Source organism: Zeus faber (genome assembly GCF_960531495.2).
Source record: "Zeus faber genome assembly, chromosome: 8".
NCBI lineage: Eukaryota > Metazoa > Chordata > Actinopteri > Zeiformes > Zeidae > Zeus > Zeus faber.
In genome coordinates this window covers 6,879,375-6,898,273 of record NC_137195.1, presented here as the reverse complement: position 1 = coordinate 6,898,273, position 18,899 = coordinate 6,879,375, and the positions used below count along the sequence as shown (strand labels likewise).

General features: G+C 44.0%; 1 protein-coding gene across 2 annotated transcripts in view; it reads right to left on the bottom strand.

Annotated features, from left to right (window-relative positions):
* The window catches only part of crppa (CDP-L-ribitol pyrophosphorylase A), a 36,796-nt gene that overhangs the window by 15,088 nt on the left and 2,809 nt on the right, over positions 1 to 18,899 (bottom strand). The window contains exons 2-8 of one of the 2 annotated variants that reach the window (XM_080004917.1): positions 18,766 to 18,899; positions 17,110 to 17,259; positions 14,446 to 14,550; positions 14,002 to 14,047; positions 12,633 to 12,730; positions 3,965 to 4,039; positions 3,658 to 3,750 (exon numbers count right to left, since the gene is read on the bottom strand). The exon at positions 18,766 to 18,899 is cut by the window's right edge and continues 143 nt beyond it. In XM_080004917.1, the coding sequence (XP_079861043.1) occupies positions 3,658 to 3,750; positions 3,965 to 4,039; positions 12,633 to 12,730; positions 14,002 to 14,047; positions 14,446 to 14,550; positions 17,110 to 17,259; positions 18,766 to 18,899 (701 nt within the window). The remainder of the gene's footprint in view (positions 1 to 3,657; positions 3,751 to 3,964; positions 4,040 to 12,632; positions 12,731 to 14,001; positions 14,048 to 14,445; positions 14,551 to 17,109; positions 17,260 to 18,765) is intronic. The other variant, XM_080004918.1, reaches the window with a different exon arrangement.

Below are 18,899 nucleotides of genomic sequence, written 5' to 3'. Positions count from 1 at the left end.
AGAGTGGGTATGGGAAGAGCGAAGGAATTTCAACAAATCTGGGAAAAATCAGAAAGTTTAAGTCAAAATGTTGGAAGGAAGGACAACATTTGGCAGCTTTTGTGTTTTGGAATGGGGGAAATATCAACAAACCAATTGAGCATGGGGGTTGACACTCGCTGGGATGGCTGTATCTCATACTTTCATCAAGCACAGCATGTTTGCCTCCTTTTGATTTTACATCAAAAATTTCACTAAATTCAGCTTAAAAAGCCTTGACTAATTTCACTACTACTATGTCCTACACGGTACTATGTACTAGTACAATACTAATTCAGTTATAATATGCAATTATCTACAGTGCCTGCTCATTCTGTAGATCTACAGAATGGAGTTGGTATATACAGTATTCTCTAGGTCTATTATGGTGTATTTAGTCTATTTTGGTGTTTGCTAAATGTTTAGTGACCAAGTACGAGCACAAGTATTTGTCTTGGTGACACGGATTGAATAAATAAAGACAGATATATAGAAAATGTACAATATTGCAATTAACCAGGAGACACAGAGTCAATTCATCATAGGTGTCAACCGAAGATATGCTGAATTTTGTTTAACCTTTACCTTTCCCCAGGGGAAGATGCCGTGACGCCTGTATGTGCTTTTACATTGACAATATGCCGATCATTCCAGGATAAAAACAATAACAGCCAGGATCTGCAGACTGCAAAGCCTGGCTCCACGATGCAGTGGTTTGGGGCGGTGCCTTGCTGACGGGCAACAAGCTGGTTGTGGTGGGAAATACTCTCTCCTCCTTTGGTCTAAGATCTTAGCTTCCACAGCCTGGAGTTTATCACCTTCTCCGGAATCAAAGGATCAAGAATTCCGTATCAAACTAATTCCTGATAATAACAAACATATGCTTCCCGACGCCACCCGGAAATACCCTTTCTGCAAAATGTGAGCCACATTTCTCAGAACTTTGAAATTCGGGGAATGATGAACATGGTGTCGCCTTAGGCAAGGGTTCAGGCACGTTCTAATGTGGCCGTGAAATCACATTAAGCTTGTGAGTAAGGAGTATTGATAGTTAGTCAAAGTGGATTTTTGTTGTTTATTGTTTTACCGGTTTTGTTTAGATTTTTTTGCCATATATGTGAGAGGTTTACAAGGGTTTTACATATTTTTGCATCCAGTGAATCCATCCATCAAAGTACAGAATGTTGTATCAGAATGTATTTTTGGGTCCAAATTGCCAGATACATTTTTCATTATCTATTGTGGAGTCCATTTTGATGCCTTATAGCTTTTTTTTTAAGCATTATCTTATCATAGAGATCTATATCTTAATTAAAATCCTATTGTGTTTTGTTAAAGTCTCAAGGCTTGCATACCTCCTATACTAAGAATATTCTTGAATGACAAATGTCAAATGTCACATTTTCCAGTGTTGGTGCACCGTATAGCTTACGCGTATTATTCAATTGCCATCTAGAATAGAATAGAGAAGAATAGAATATAATGGAATAGAACAGAGGAAATGTGACTTGGATGCAGGAGGGTATCCCTACTGGTTAGAAAGAGAAAGTGAATTTACATTTTAAAAGCCTGCATGTCACTGAATCCTTAAGCGATTTGTTGTCACTGACATGAAAGCATATTAAAGGCATATTGTGCAAAGACATCCCCATTTCTATTGATCTTTTCAGTCCAGCTGCTCTGCCTCTACGTTTTGTTTTAAGAGCAAAACAAAGTGCTGAGGACGTTTTTAGCTGGTTCTGTGGCACTACCGCTGAGCTGAAGATGAAAAGGTGAAAAGATGCACGGAGAGGGCTCGAAAACGAGAGAGAATGTGCCCCCCACTGGCGACACCTTAAATGGGGGATGAAAACAAAGTGCGGTTGGCATGTTTTTTGATGTGTGAAGTTGGGATGTCAAATTCGCCCCAAACATGGGCTTCACTGAACACAAGCCTCAGCGAATGTGTCATGCGTGTCTGCGCGTATGTGGATGTGTGTTCCTGACTTTATTGAAAAATCGGCATAGCCCATCGTTGGTCGTTGAGTATTGCAGGCATTTGTACGGATTAAGGTGAAGGCTTTTTGGGGAAAAAACGAGGCAAATCAGAGATCAGCACCAACATTTTTTTTTGTCCTTTTTGTTTTGGCAGTCGCATCCTGATGTGGAATAAAGAATATATTCTTCTTTATGGGGGGGGGGGGGGTAACAATCCTTTTCTTCAAATGTCTAAAAAACGAGCGTTTCTTTTTGGCTCAAATTTGAAACGTTTGTTTGCGTTTCCTCCATCTGAACTCCGGTGTCAGTGATACCGTCTGATACTGCTATTTGAAGTAGACGAAACAGTAAGCACAGATGAACCGGCTCTCTCATGGGAGGTGTTGGGTTTCTAAATAGCAACAGAGTTCCTTAGGAGGCCCGAGGTGGACTACAGGAGACGTTTTTTTTTTCTTTTTTTAAGTAGGGAAAAAAAGCTTTGGCTTGCCATGTTGAACATGTTCTTCAAAGAAACTGGATCCATTCTGTGGCAGATGTCTGCATTCAGAAACATGCAAAAAACAGTTCATCCGAAGTGTGGGAAATGTTATTGAGACATGTTTATCTGGGCTTTTATTCATCTCCAAGAAGACCACCGCACCTCATAACTCACATGAATGACAAACTAAAGCAAAAGCCAGCAACCTGAAAGCAATCAGGAGAACGTACGCTGCATGCACTACAAGCACTGTCTATACAGTTAGACAACAATTCAGCACTGGATCCATTTCGCCTAAAATGTGTTGACAATAAACTGGCCAAGAGAACTGTGAATTTCACAAAGCTGCCTCTGAGTTTTACAAATACTTTTAATGCTTAAAATTCATTCTTGAAGAACTTGTCTGGCTATCATGTCGTAAGTGTACCAAGTTCTGTGTGATAAATTTGCACATTTGACTTACCGAATATAAAACTATAGCTGGTTAAACTCTTAGTCACAGCTTGGCGTTACGCTGAACTGCATTTGGTGTCTTCTATAAAAATAAATTCTGTTCAGTTAGGGAAGAGTTATGGGAAGAGGATTGACAGATTTGATTTTGGTATGGTAGACAAGAGTCTGGGTTATGGCGCTGAATCCCAGTAGATAGGTTTATTGGAAAGCCGGCATGGATAACGTCATTTAGGGAAAGGGTTGAAGCTCGCTGCATGGCATTAAAACTGATTTGGTCGTACCTATTTAGTAAGTGGAACAGAAAAATCTTCAACAGGCTTAGCATCAATTTGGCTAATGTACAGTGCCTTGTGGAAATGTCAAGTGAGGAAAACAAACATTAGCTTAAAAAATTACAAAGTTTAATATTTATTTGGCTTTAAAGTTGATTTGGGTTTTATTTTTGACTTTTTGGTCATTCCCTCCATGATGACATGTCAGAATTGCTTTGCGGTTGACATTAACATGGGAAAACTCCTTTGATACCCAACATCAGAGCACTTCAATTTTCTCTGCTGGCATTCGGTACTGTCCCTAAAACAAGAGACTCTTCTCACAATAAGCAATGGAAACAAGCTGGAATAGAGGGAGGAAAAGTCTACGTTTAAAGTATCTTGACTGGGATCCCAATAAAGTATTGGTCATGGGAAATCAGGTAATGCTCCATTGCCATCGCCACACTCCACACTTACCAAAACAACAACCACTGGATGGAGGAAAGATCGATCTGCAGCCTCCAACGCTCTTATTGTGACTTCCACTTCGGAAAGGCCTGAGTTGTGCACCTATAGAAGGCAGCAAAAATTGAGAAACGTGATTTTACACATTTTTAACGTCAAAAAATACATTCCCAATCCATTTATTTATTTTTAACACAAAAAGGTAAGATGACACCATGCCTGATTTTCAAAATACAAAGCCCTCAGCAGCAGTCTACACGGAATATTGCACAAACACAAACAAATTGATCTCAATTTCTTCTTGTATATAGAAGCTTACAGAAAGTTGGATGAAGTTCCACTCTTTTGACAGACAACTGGCTTCTCCAGTCACTTCTGGGAAGACGTCCAACTCCTGTGAAAAGTGTGTGAATGACCCGATGTTATAAACAGGCACATTCTGCTGGTTGCTAAGTCAGAACGTATAAAGCAGGTGCTGCAAAACCTAAGGCCCACATTGCATCTGACGTCACCTGGTTGCATGACTTCAGCACTTCAGAAGGTCAAGAGCCTTCTGTTTTTTGTTTTCCCCACTTATTAAGCTATCTCGATCCAAAGTGCGCCCATCTGCTTTTCTGCCATCAGTCATTTCTCATTAGAGAACAGGTGAAAATAATAACAATGTATTTTTGAAGCATTCGACTTAAACAGCCTGGAGTGCAACAACTGAGTGGCTTGTCTTTCCATTATAATAAGAAGCTTATTAAAACAAATTGAAAAGATTGAACAAAAGCTAGACGCCAATGCTGGGCTCTTTTAAACTTCTGAACTGGCAGGAAGAGCCAGTCAAACATAGAAAGCCAGGAAGAAACGTTCGACACCAGCCAAGAAGAATTTCATTACTCTGCAAATTGATGTTAAAGACCAATGTGTGGCCAGAAATCGCAAAAAGCTCTTTAGTTCAGCTGGAGTAAGGACACTTTTGCAGGACATTAACCATTTTTTTTCTTTTTCATTTCAATTTGGTCTTGGCAACCCAACACTATGAGGCAACTAAGCAGCATGCCAGGTTCACCATGTCCATTTCACATCCATCTGTGCCATACTAGATGTAATGATTCACCCCAAATAGCATTTTACCCACGGAGGAAATAAACACACAAACGACGAGGGTTCGAGTTAGACATTCAGCTGCAGTTCTTTCTACAATAAAATAACAAAGGAAATTGGAAAATATGAAATGGTTATAGGAAGCACATGTCGTGCATGTAATGGCTGAGGCCAAACTGAACACAACAGCACAACCACAGACACAATCAAGTAGACCTAACAGTTCTTTAATGGCTCTCAGGCAGAAGACAGGGAAAAAGACAGGCAAGGAGGTCAAACCAGGAAAACAGTCCGTACAACTAACAATCCAAAAGGCTGGAGGAGACCGAAGGGAGCCTGTTGCGCGTTCTTCTGCTGGGCGCAGATGTGACAGGCAGCAACAAATTCCTTTGTGTCTCCCTCCATAGAGGACCACCAGAAGCATTGGCACAGCAGGGCCAGGGTGAGTCTCACCCCAGGGTGACAAGCAAGACAAGCAATTACCCCACTGGAGAACGAACAGTGGCCGAAACATACAGGCGGTTATCAGGACAGGCATTCTGAAATGGATCTTCAGAGTGAGCTTCTTTAACCCTGTTCTTAATGTCCCATGTGACACCACCAATGACCCAGGTTGAATGCCCTCAGGGTGTGCTGAGGACATAGAAGCCTGGGACTGGCGAGATATGGCGTCAGGCCAAACGTTCGACGACGCTGGGCGATAAGAGAGAGAAAAGTCGAAGCGGTTAAAAAAATAGTGCCCACCCAGCTTGACTGAGAATTCAACCGTTCGGCTGAACGGATGTACTTAAGAGTCTTGTGGTACGTCCAGACCACAAAGGGTTGCTGCGCCCCCCGCAGCCAGTGAGTGCATTCTTCCAAAGCCAGTTTAACCGCCAGCAGCTCACGGTTAACAACATCACAGTTCCTTTCTCACGTGAAAAGAGGGCACAGGGATGCATGTTCTGATCCTCGACTGACTTGTGGGACAGAATAGACCCGACCTCTGAGTTGGAGGCGTCCACCCGAGGTGAATCTAGCCTAAAAATCACCAAACGCCTTCTCCCTCGCCAGAGTCCACTGGCCCAAAGATTTCTGGGACGTGAGGGCTGTGAGGGGACCTGCCACTGAGCTCTAGTTCCAAATGAAACAAAAGGTAGAAGTTGGCAAACTCAAGTAATCATTGGAGGTCCTTGTGGGTTGAAGGGACAGGCCAATCTGTGACTGGCCGCACCTTGGCAGAGTCCATCTGAACTCCCCCGGCATTAATAATGAGCCGAGGAACAACATCTTGGACACATGAAACTCCCACTTCTCTGCCCTGACAAATAGCTTGATTTCCAGGATTCTCTGGAGGACCCGACGGACATGCAGCACGTGTTCCTGAGGAGACTTGGAGAATATTAGAATGTCATCCAGGAAAACAAACACTGACATTCAGCAGATCACACAGCACGTCGTTCACCATGTCCTGAAACACAGCATTGGCATTGGTGAGTCCAAAAGGCATATCCAGATATTCGTAGTGTCCACTTGGTATGCTGAAGCAGTCTTCCATACATCCCCCTCCCAAACACGAACCAGATGGTTTGCGTTTCTGAGGTCAAGCTTGGTGAAAATGGTGGCTCCCTGTAAGAGTTCAAAAGCAGATGCAATGAGTGGGAGGGGGTACTTATTCTTTATGGTGACATTGTTGAGACCTCTCTGGTCAATACAGGGGCGGGAGGGTCTTGTCCTTCTTATCCACGAAAAATAATCCGTCTCATGCAGGAGACGAGGTGGGGCGGATAATCCCCGCTGCCATCGAGTCGTTGATTAAACTGTCCATGGCCGTAAGTCTTTGGCACCAACAGGGAGAAGCGCCGACCCCTGAGAGGTGAGGAGCCTGGACGAAGCTTGATAGCGCCTTGGCCCGTGACTTGTTGAACACCTCCTTCAGGTCTAGATAGTCAGAAGGAACTCCAGAAAGATCAAGGAACGCAGGGGCGAGACGGTGTGGCAGATCCGCCTGCCACATGCCATCCAAGTGGTGTTTTCAGGGCCCTCTGGCACAGAGACACAGACAATGGGGTAGAAGACATACAAGTTTATTGTAGCGAGTGGGCTAGGTGAAACAAGCCCCAGGGCAGATGAACAGCATGTCATGAGAAGGGCTCCTCCCCTGTCTGTGTGGAGACGGGGGTTTTACCTGTTGCTCTTTAGACCAAACAACAAGCAACAGCCACACTGATCCTGGGCCCAATTACCTAGACCCAGGACAGGTGTGGCTGCTCAAACCACACCATCCCCACACCACAAACCCCAGACACCAAACTGTGGCCTTGGAGAATCGGATATTCTTCGCTTGGGCATATCATAATCATTTTGAGACCCTGGCGGACGACTGTGCACAGAAGTTGGCCATCGAGGGCGGTGGCTCTGATGGGCTTCTCCAGAAGAACCCGGAGGAGACCTAGCTGGTAGGAAAGCTGAATGCAAGCAGAGACTGCCTCGGAGTCGATGAGAACCAACACCCGGAGGGAGACCTTGTCCCGAGCAGAGCAGCTCCGCATGGATTAGAGGTCGAGAAGGCATATTAAGAGTCTGAAGGGTGCGAGGTGGCCCCCGGGGCCGAGGGAAGCGAGCCCTCGCCTTCTGCCATACCCGGAGCCGTCCAGCGGGCCAGAACCTCGAGCTGCAGGAGCCGCCCAGCTAGCTGTAATGGCCATGGGAGTGGCAAGGCAAGCAGCAGGCATGGCGATGGAAAGTATATTACATTACATTACATTTAGCAGACGCTTTTATCCAAAGCGACTTACAATTGTTCAAACACCGACGGACGCAGCCATCAGGAGCAATTAGGGGTTAAGTGTCTTGCTCAAGGACACTACAGCATGCTAGCAGGAGGAGCCTGGGATCGAACCAGCAACCTTTAGATCACTAGACCACCAGCTCTACCTCCTGAGCTACCATCCCACCAGGACCTGAAAGTATAGATGGTTGCGGACTGACTCCAGACTGCGCACGAGTGGACAGATCCTGCAGACCCTCCGCAAAGGAGGCGAGTGCCTGTTCACTGCCGTCCGCTTGAGCCATCTGCTGCTGCTTGAGAGGGTCCGAGTCGGCTGGGTTCATACTCGTCTGATTGTACTGTAATGGCTGAGACCAAACAAAACCCAACAACAAGACCACAGACACAATCAAGTAACAGTTCTTCAGGCAGAAGACATGGAAAAAGACAGGCGAGGAGGTCAAACCAGGAAAACAGTCGGTACAGCTTACAATCCAAAAGGGGCAGGTGAAGGGTTAAGTCCAGAACCCAGAAGGCGGGAAGACGATCACGACCAGGCAGACAACAGAAAACGGTGTGGAAGATACTAGACAATCAGACACCACAAAAGTGAACAGGACCGGTATATATAGACAGGATAAGTTATAGAACAACCCATGGCAAGCTAAGTTGTGACAGCACAGCTCAAAGAAAAATGCATAACGACTGAAGAAAAAAAACATTTTGGACTGAAATGCAGATTTGCATGGTTTAAATATTTTGTTCTGATCTAAAACAGGTTGACCGTGAAATCCCAGAGTGAGAATGTTGAGAATGTTTGAATTTAGGTAGAAGGCCATGGAGCCACAAAAGATTAAGAGGCAATGCTCAGAACAACCGGCCACTATCAACTATTGTGAATTTACAGTAATAAAAAGAAGTAAATAGCTCAGTACAAACCAAGCCTGATAACTTTAAAATACTCTGGAAAGACAAAAGGACAATGAGAAATTGACAAATAATTAAAAACACAAAAATAGCTTAAGATTTGTCCCGTTGTGTTTACAGATGTCACAATTGTGACTGAGACGCAAGCCTGCTGCACTTGTTATGTTGAGCCAGGACATCGGAGAGTCACATGTCAATATACTTGAACTTTAATTAAACTGTCAATATGTGTTACTGTCAAGGTGGCAAATGCATCAAGCCTCTAACATCACGCCTACCAAATAATTTTTATATTTCTAATGTAAAACATAGCTGACAGGGCAGCTTTTTGATGTCTTTTTCAATTTAAGATATGAGGAAAAAGTCATAGTGAAACATGTGAGTGAACTTAGAAAATCTCCAGCCACTGTGGCTGGTGGATAGAGGAAACCGTTTTTCTCCAAAGCAATCTTACGCCCAATCTCAATGACAGATCTACTATAGGGTACGGTTATTCGCTTAAAGGCTCTTTGCTACACACACGCCTCTGAATTCTCTTTCATGTGAACTCAGACATAGAGTATAGGAGACATAAGAATATTATCATGCATCAAAGCACACATAAAGCATTAGCGATAAGGGAAGAGGGCTGTGGGCTGGGAGGTGATTTGGCCTGTCTTTATGAAAACCTCCCAAGCAATAAATGATGCCTTGTAATTAACAGACCCCAGGCAGATACAAGCTGGGCACAAAAATCCTAGGCTCAACGTAAAGAGCCTCAACAGCCTCCCTTCAAATTTGGAAATGTCACGCAGCATAGACTTCAGGTTGAAAAAAAAAAAAGCTAATGGGCATGTAAGCACAGTTAAAAACTACAACAGTTCTTAACATTAAACAATAAAATAATTGAATCACTTCAAGAAATCAGATCAGTACGGGAAATAATTGTCAGTTTGTATAGATTAAATGTGTGTTTGTTTTTTTTCGTGCAGAGGATTTTGAATGTAACTTCAATCGGAGGCTTAGGGATCCTGAAATGTACAGGGCTCAGGTTCTCTGAAAGTCTAAAGGACCAATAGCACAATAGACCAATAGCATTCTTTAAATCTTGCATCCATTCTTTGTCCCAGATTTTATTAATCGGGTATATTCTACAATACCAATGTCCATTTTATTCTGTCAGACCCATTTCTGACATTTGGAAAAGAGAAACATCCCTATAAAGTGCGGATATTGAAGTAGTAAACACATGACTATTGTGAAGTCTGTAACAACTCATTGCTCTTTCTCTGCAAATGGTTAACGTTGCATCACATAATCCTGAAATAATAAATCATTGTGAGCTTCAGCACCGTCTCTTGGATCTTGCGCAGCCCTTTTATCACATAATTTCACCTTTGGCACACACACACACACACACACACACACACACACACACACACACACACACACACACACACACACACACACACACACACACACACACACACACACACACACACACACACACACACACACACACACACACACACACACCCACCCAAATGCTCCACCTGCACACAGAGTAAACCGAACTCTCGCTATTCAGCATGTACTGCCAAACCTAGTTTATCCCTGTATTGGATTCACCTTATGGCCCCAGGACAAAGGTAATAAGTTCTGCTATGGTTCTTCCTGTCCTCTAGGCTTTTATCTGCCCTGTCCCTTCCTCTTCTCTCCCCCTAAACCCCTGAAAAAGGATGTATCTGGTGATCCCCAACACGCGTTTGGCAGCGAACTCGGCCCCGCCGGCCACCTGAGTGCAGTCCGGAATGGTTCCACTGAGCCGTTCCAAGAAAGGCGGCCATGCATCACAATCCGTCTTTAGGGGCCCTAGTCCAGCACCAAGACAGCCACATCCGTCCGGTTGACACTGGCTGATGAAGGACTCTGAGCTTTGAGAAGAGCTTGATCTGTCACGGATGAACGTGAAAAACACATCACCGTGCCGGCTCCGTCTTCCCCTACCTCCACCTCGACTACTCCTTGGGCTGGACATTTATTGAGTGAATTTGGGTGGATAGTCACACATTTATGTCAGATATACCCAACAGATGTATATGGATAAAGAAGCATTGTGACAATATGTTCATCAGGAGTCACAAGTGAAAGTGAATGCAAGAGAAAAACAACTATGCGTGTAACTTGTCCGTGGTGTGGAGATGGGAGGGTTTGAGCAGCCACATCTGGCCTGGATCGAGGTGATTGGGTCAGGGTGGCTGCATATCAGTTGCTCATCTGTTGGGCTAATTAGCAGCAGGTTAAAACCCCCACCCACCCACACACCCACGCACACACACACACACACACACACACACACACACACACACCCACACACCCACACCCACACCCACACACACACACACACAGGATAGGAGCCCTGTCGTGACATGTTCCTTCTGCTCCTGGCTAATTCCACCTAGCCTTCTCTCTACAATAAATTTGTGTCTACAACCCATCGTTGTCTGTGTCTCTGCGCCGGAGGGCCCTGGAAACGCCACTTGGGTGGCGTGTGGTAGGAGGAACTGCCACATAACTATTGAGAATTGAGTTGTATTGTAGGAGGTAATGCAAACAGAAATGTTAAATGAAAATTTTATTGTGGACTATGAAATTAAACATGGACTAAGAAATAAACATTGTCAGGTACCGCAAGTACAAGTTTCCAGCTTTCCACTGTTCAGCAACTGCCTTGCTCAAAGGCAACCTTTAGTAGTGTAGTGTAGCATAGAGTTTCTCATGCACCTCCCCACCCAAACAGTTGTATAAAATCCCTTGATTCTAACTCCTTATCTTTTGATTGGTCCAGTTTTTATGTTCTATATAGGATCCTTATGACAACAACACTATGCTAGTGTTATAATCAAGGCCATGCCATGTGAGTACAAGTCCGAAGAACAAGTCTGGTAGGTGGGAGTGAGTCGAATAAGTGTCAAGGCCAAGACTTAAGGTGAGCTCAATTCAAGACTTATGTCACTAAAACGAGTAAAGACTGTTACCAGAACCGTGAAAGCATAGTGGGTTAGCATCAAGCATAGCATCAAGCCAAATTTTCAAATCAAAATTTAACTTCACTGCGATGTTTATTTTGTTTTGATTTATTTTCTCTAAAAGGAGGTTTTATTTTGCACCAATCACAATTTCAGGGCCATGTGTTCAAAATGAATTAAAAAAATATGCAGCTTTGGACTCTACAATCTCTATGTATCAAGTCTGAGATAAGACAGAATACTTCAAAAGGCTGACTAAAAACCACATCCAGTCTTGAGAAATACAACCTTGATGAGATGCTCAGATGTGATTTTTTAGAAAGTAATTCCACAAGTTTAATGGAGAGTGAACCTGAGAAGAAGCCTGTTTCCCAATGTGGGCAACGTCCTGCATGGGAAGCACGAAACGCCTGAGAAGGATCAAGAGTGCGGAAGAGCCGAGGGACACTCTGTGTTGTCGGGTAAGTGTGGAAAGCTGGGAGCTCGTCAAGTCTGACCGGGCTGGTCGAACCAAGTCGAAGGGGGCGACCACTCATCAGCAAACACTCAATTAATCTCGCAAATTCTCATGACCAAGCGGATATCACAGAGGTTAGGGGACGGTGGGGGGACGGGAAGAATAATGTGTATGTCTCAGCCAGTCTTCATTACAGCACTGACCACACATGGCACATCCAATCACTGGCCCACACAAGTGGAGCTCACATAGGGGGTTAGGGTGGTGGTGGTGGGGGGGGGGGGGTGCAAGGGATGAGAGATGGGAATAGTGGGACACTCATCGTTTGGAGGATATGCATGAGCTAAACTTCTGAGGATTGTGCAAAATCTTGTCATCATCAATCATTTGTAAATATATTGTGCCGATCCATCTTGTACCAACGGCATTTTTGGTTATTAACATCTAAGTCCTCATTTTCCCTTACTACTTATTACAGCCAATTAACATTCTCAGAGCTTTTGTCATTCATCTTTTATTTTTTTGCTTAACTTCTCCCAAAGTGGACCAAACACAAAAGTGCCTCTCTCGTCACATTACGTCCTAAGTTGGGTTTGACAGCAGACCAGAAGAGTCAAAAAAGCTGTCGCATAGCTATTGAAGGGGGCATTGAGCAGGTCAACATCAATATGACTTAGTTTGGTGGCCTATTAACAACGCGGAAATGGACAATTTGGAAAACACGACATTGAGAAACAAGACATAGAGATACTCTTACCATGTCCAAAACTCCCATGGCCTTCCGGAGTGGAAGGGCCAGCTCGGTGGCACGTGCAGATGCTCCTGTGAAAACGCAGGCTGACCTGCAAAGAGCCTCTGGAGGGGAGAGAGGGAAAAAAGAGAGAGAGAGAGAGAGAGAGAGAGAGAGAGAGAGAGAGAGAGAGAGAGAGAGAGAGAGAGAGAGAGAGAGAGAGAGAGAGAGAGGAGAGAGAGAGAGAGAGAGAGAGAGAGAGAGAGAGAGAGAGAGAGAGAGAAAAGAGAGAGAGAGAGAGAGAAAAGAGAGAGCGAGAGAGAGAGAGAAGAGAGAGAGAGAAAAGAGAGAGAGAGAGAGAGAGAAAAGAGAGAGCGAGAGAGAGAGAGAGAGAGAGAGAGAGATGTGCTTTTCAAGAAGATTAGGATTGAGGAACATCTACAAGGAGTGTGTATATAGACACCCATAAAGTCATACAAACGTTTGCAAGCAGAGAGGCAATCGCACACAGACATGCACATACACACTGACACACAGCGGTACTCAAACTCACTTGACACACAACATGACACTTTCTCACACTGATTAATGTGAGAACCTCTTTGCCATGTTTTCCGCAAAGAAATACAATGCCTCCATTCACATCAGAGGCTCTGGGCATAATCACTATGCACCATATGTCATCCTCCAGCAGGCAACTGTTGGTCCAGGTGCTGGCAGGGGTGCAACGCGGGGCTGGGTTTATTTCCGTTCCACCTATCGGGATAGTCTGCGCCGTGTTCCGACTTGTTCGCAACAGCTTCCACAGACTACACACACCCGCCCTTTCTCAACCAAGCTCAACAACGCTACAAAGAATGTCTTCCTTAGATAACAAACGGGAACTATTTTGGTTCAATGTGTCTATTCAAATATGACCCTTAACTGCATGACAAAAAGACAAAACAATTGTTAAAAAAGCCCTACATGTGACCACTGATTGTTTACCCTGTTTAAGAAGGGAGTTTTTTTGCTGATATATATTTAAATAGGGCGCTTCACATCTGTACTTTGAGCAAGTCATTTGTCTTTTGTACAAAAGAGTAATTTATCTGCTCCATACTGGTATAATAAAATGCTATGACGGCAGACAAGGACTTTGTGTTTTTGTTCGTGAAGAATGAACTGAAAGATTAATGCACGAATAGAATTTTGAGGATTAACTTATTAGGTTATGGTGCCATTCCCAAGCTGAGAAAAGAAGTTCCATTCCTGGAAGCTCACATCTACAAATTTCAACACAAGTCATGCGTTTTGAGTTACGCTACGCAGGATCAGACAACTGTGTGCTCGCGGTGGAGGTCACCGCTCCTACCCGGCGCTTTCCGGTGGCGCATGCGTGAGGAGTGATCCATACCTTTGATGATGGACTCTGCAGCAGCCAGATCTCGCTTGTATGTCACCTCAAGGGCAGATAAACACAGTTAACAATACAACTACGACTGCAGCGGTGCGTAGGATGCAATGTGATCCATATACCACACTGAATCGCCTCCAAATGTTTGGTTATAAGATTCGGAGAGCAGCCGAGACTGAAGGTTTCGGTAGAAGGTGAGGTGAAGATGAGGCAGACAAAGGATTTCCAAACTGCAAGCATTTCAAAGCTATTGGCATATTTGTGGGCATTCTAGTTGACTTGACTATCTATCTATTGACTAACTTGGCTATCTTTCCTGTTGAGTCATTCGTGTTGATATTCAAGCTTAAGATGAGCGTGGAGCGCACGGGGGGGGGGGGGGGGGTGCTGGCACGGTGTCACCATATCTGCTGTCCCCAAAGCTGGGCCCCTGGGCTAGCTCACCTTCCACAGCGTTGGCGGCCCCTCAATCAGCTTGGCATTGATGCCGGAGTACTGCAGAGCCAGGAGAAGACACTCCGTGCCAAACTCCAAGTCGGAATGACCGCACTGCGGACGAAAGACAAGATAGAAATTGAAAGTCCTCGCCGTGCACACTTTCTAAACAGTCTAACCAGAGGCGTCCAAATCCTCCGTCATTCTCATCCAGTTACATTTCTATTTTGTTAAAGGGGGTTTTAAATCAAGGTCAGTGGTAAAGGTGAGCAGCCCACTCTCCCTACTTAGCGGCTTTGACTCGCTGGGAAAGGCTCAAACACAATCATGCTGCGGTCGCCCATCCGTCACATAAGAGTTTGGATTGAGGCAATGAGCTCATAAACTTCAAAATATCAGCACTACAAAGGCAAAATCATGCTACCTGAGATTACACGGGGGTAGTATTTTATCAGTCTATAAAAGAGAGGGGTCTTTCTTCTTTCGGTCGGGAACCAGGGAACGAAAAAGGAGAAAAAAAAAAAAAACAGAAAAAAAAAAAAAAAAAAGAAATGCGGTTGTGGTCCTGCGGTAATTTAACCTTTAGCATTTTCTCCCGGTACAAAGGATCTCGCCGGGAACTGGATAATGTATCTCTCCCTTTTGTCTTTTGCAGCCCCGAGTTCTGTCGCCCTCAATGGATGTCAAGGTACCAATGACCGGCTCTCGCCGATTTTTGCGTGAGCATGTCCTACAGTGCTAACCTGATAGACATAGAACACTTTCTCCGCTTTTGATTGACTGAAGAAGAGAGGCGTCGCGGAGGAGGGAGAACGGGAAAGGCAGGAAGGAGCTCTTCTCAATCTCCCCCCGAAACTTCTCTTTCTCACACCACGGATAAGTCTAACCCCCCCTAACCGCCACACACACACCCCCATACATACACAATTTGTCTTAATTTACACAATTTGACTGGTCCCAATACTGTGCCGCGGAACTGAGCTCATTTTCTAAAAAAGCACCAAAGCCAAAACCAACAGAATTTTTCGAAGCAATCTGAGGTCCTCTTGTGCCAGGGGTAGAAGAAAATAACTGCAGACAAATGGGGCTACAATTGGAGGCATACTTTAGGACTTAGCTCAAGGCTGGTCGTGTCCTTTGAAAAAAAAAAACACCTAAAAAGGACTCAAGTTTAAAACCCCGTAGCCTTGGATTGTCTGAAAAATAAGTAGGGTTAATCTGCACAATCTGTGATTTGTGACTGTAGCGCCGAGCGAGGTTGCGGCAATAAGTCCCCACTTTAAGTATCAACACATTTCTGGTTTAGCGTCGGCCACGAAATCCTTTTTTCTTTTTCTTTTTTTTTTTCCCCCCCTCCCGCACATCAGGTGTTCATTTTGAATGTATGGGTCCGCACAGAACTTTGCGGCTCCGTTACTGCACTTCTCACACCGCCCCGCTACCGTCAATTTTATGCTTTTACTCTGTAGACCAAAACTGGCGCGGCGTGCCAGAATACATAATTGTGTCATTTCTCTTCCAGACGCGGTCGGGGAAGGGTGAAAACGATAGCACCCACGCCGCGAACCCCTCAACATAAAGACCCTGCAGGTTCTGGCATATCTGCCGAACAATGAAGAGCTGTAAAGGCCCGTTGAAATGTATGAGGACCCATAAAGTCCTTTGTCAGACAGCGGGATATTCATTTTCCAGACATAAATCAATTTTTTTTTTTTTTTTTTTTAAGAGATGCTTTTTAGAGATTCACCAGTGGGTTCTGATTGAAATACCAATACTGTAGGGCGGGGTTAATGCATAGGGATGAAAACAATTTAAAAAAATTAAAAAGCCTACACTTTCTTGGTAATTCTTGGCATCTCCCCTACAATGAGGAAAGCTCACATTGCTGCTGCTAGTATTAAAACACAGTACAAATCTGTCATTGGCGACGTTAATGAACCGACCATATGTCTAAAAATATATTCCACATCGTCTAAGTTATGATAAAAAAAGAATACTGCGTGTATTAGACGGGCTGGGTCTTGTTGAACAGGCGACTAAAATAGTGCTTATTTGACACTGGTTCTTAAACAATAATATCAGCACAAAGGTTGTTTTCATACCGGAAAAAGTATCATATTGAGTTAATGGTTATATATTCCTCAACCATAAATATGTCGGTCTACGTTCTATGTTCAATTTAAAAAAAGTTATTTTAACAAAAATAAATTAACATGAAACGTTTACTCTTACTGAACAAACCTTTTGTTTTATTTTTGGCCCGCCGTCACTGAAGCAATAAACTCCTTTAGGTTTTGAAAGTCATTGTAATCCAAATTCAACTGAATCATTGCAATTTGGTCAGTGCCACATGTGCATTAAAAATCAATACCCGTGACACTTAATACCCCCTGGCCTGCCGTCAAAGCTAACAATCTGAAATCAGCATGACTTGTTGCTATGATGAGCAGGAAGCTCGGCAGCTATCCGCAATGTTCTTTTCATGCTTCATTGTTTGTGCGCCCTTTGAAAGAAAACTTGGCAAGTCATAACACACGCACCGGGAACCTTCAGACAACAGCTATAACACGACTGGAGGACCGCCGTAGCTAGTAGCAGCAAAAACAAACACCTTCTCGTGTTTTTTTTTTTTTTGTTTGTTGTTGTTATATGAAAGGACGAGAAGTATCCCACCTTCTGATAGGCTTGGTTGATGACGTCGTAGCGGAAACCCTGCGGCATCTCGCTGGCTCGGTACTTTGCCCTCTCCAGAGAATGGTCCAGGAAGCCCTCGGGTTTCGTGGCTATCACCGTGGAAACCAGGGGTCGTATGGCTCCCGCTGCCTTTGGAGAAATCAGTGAGGGAAAAAAATGTGTTTTTGCTTTAACCCTGTATCAACAAATACTCAATGGTGGTGATAGAACGACTGATTTATCAGCAGAACGACCGATTTATGAAGTGATACAGACGAAGGTATTCGTTGCTGCAGCTGCTCAATTCGGTGTATGTGCAAAGTCATGTTTGGCTATTATCTCACAAGATTGCAAATAGGCTGCCTGTTAAAGATGCTAGGGAGTGCAGTGTGAGAATTTATCCAATAACTTTGTCTCGTTTGTCCCATGTCTGCGTGGCGACAGACAGCACCTTTCCTTCTGGTCCTGGAGGTGTTCAACAAACATGAATTATGTGATCAAATGTTCACTACTTTACTGAGATGCTTTGGATGAAGTAGTGTGTGTGATGTGTCTTGACATGTGTGTTTATGTCAGAGAGAGAGAGGGGGTGGGGGGTGTGGGAGAGAGACCGAGAGAGAGAAGAAGGTGAAGAAAGAGAGAGAGAGAAGAAGGGGAAGACATAGATAGTGGTGTACCAGCTCCCAAAGTGAAATGAAAGCAAAACTATGTTGTGCGTGTTACACATGTTGTTAAAATCTGAATTAATATGATGTTCTGTGGTGGAAACAGACAGTCGATCATCTGTGAGGATACAGGCCATATAGAGTAATGAAGACCAGACCACATTCTGAGAGAAACACACACACACACACACACACACACACACACACACACGCGCACATGCGGTCTCGTGTCAAATAGGCCATGCTTTGTTCACCACCTGCGTGACCTGCAACCCAACAACATCCCTGCCGAGGTAGCGAGGTGCGGTCATTCAGGATAAAAAAATAAAAAATTAAAAATTAAATCTGTCTTTCTCAAAACAGCCATGACTTCAGCACAAGTACTTTTCCATCCATCATGCGTGGAACAAATGCTCCCGATGGGAATGGTGCATGTGTCAAACTGATAAACAATGTGTGTGTGTGTGTGTGTGTGTGTGTGTGTGTGTGTGTGTGTGTGTGTGTGTGTGTGTGGAGCTGGAGATTAAAGGTTGCGGCTCTAAACGAGTACAAAGATTAACCTGCGTCACAGTAAATCAGCGTCCCACCTCATACTCTATAAAGATATAAACTCCGATCATACCAAGTTGGTAACCATCCAAATACTATAGTGATTTATGAAAGGATGGGCAATATATTCTATTCAAAGGCAAGAAGCTTACACTGACTTTTTTTTTTTTTTTTTACCGTGAAGTAGTCTTTAAATGTTATCATTTTCCCTTTGCCTTTTAAATAAAATAAAGTGAATAATTGTCTTCCAACAGTTCTATTTATAATTCACAAAGGACATCTCATGGGAATAATGCCATTACTTAACAATTTTTTATTCTAGCATAACTTTTATTTGAAAATCCAAATAATTCTCATAATGCTATGCTGTGAAACGTAATAATATTTTGGCCCCATAATCCACACCAAGCTGTAAGTATATTCCAGTTACATCATCACCAACCCCGTTCTCCTTGGCAGCCATGGCGATCTCAAACAGGAAGTCCTCCTCCACAAAAGGCCGCACAGCGTCATGGATGAGGACCACGTCTGGCTTGGCGGGCGCGGCTCCACTCTCCCCCTCACTGAGAGCCCGGA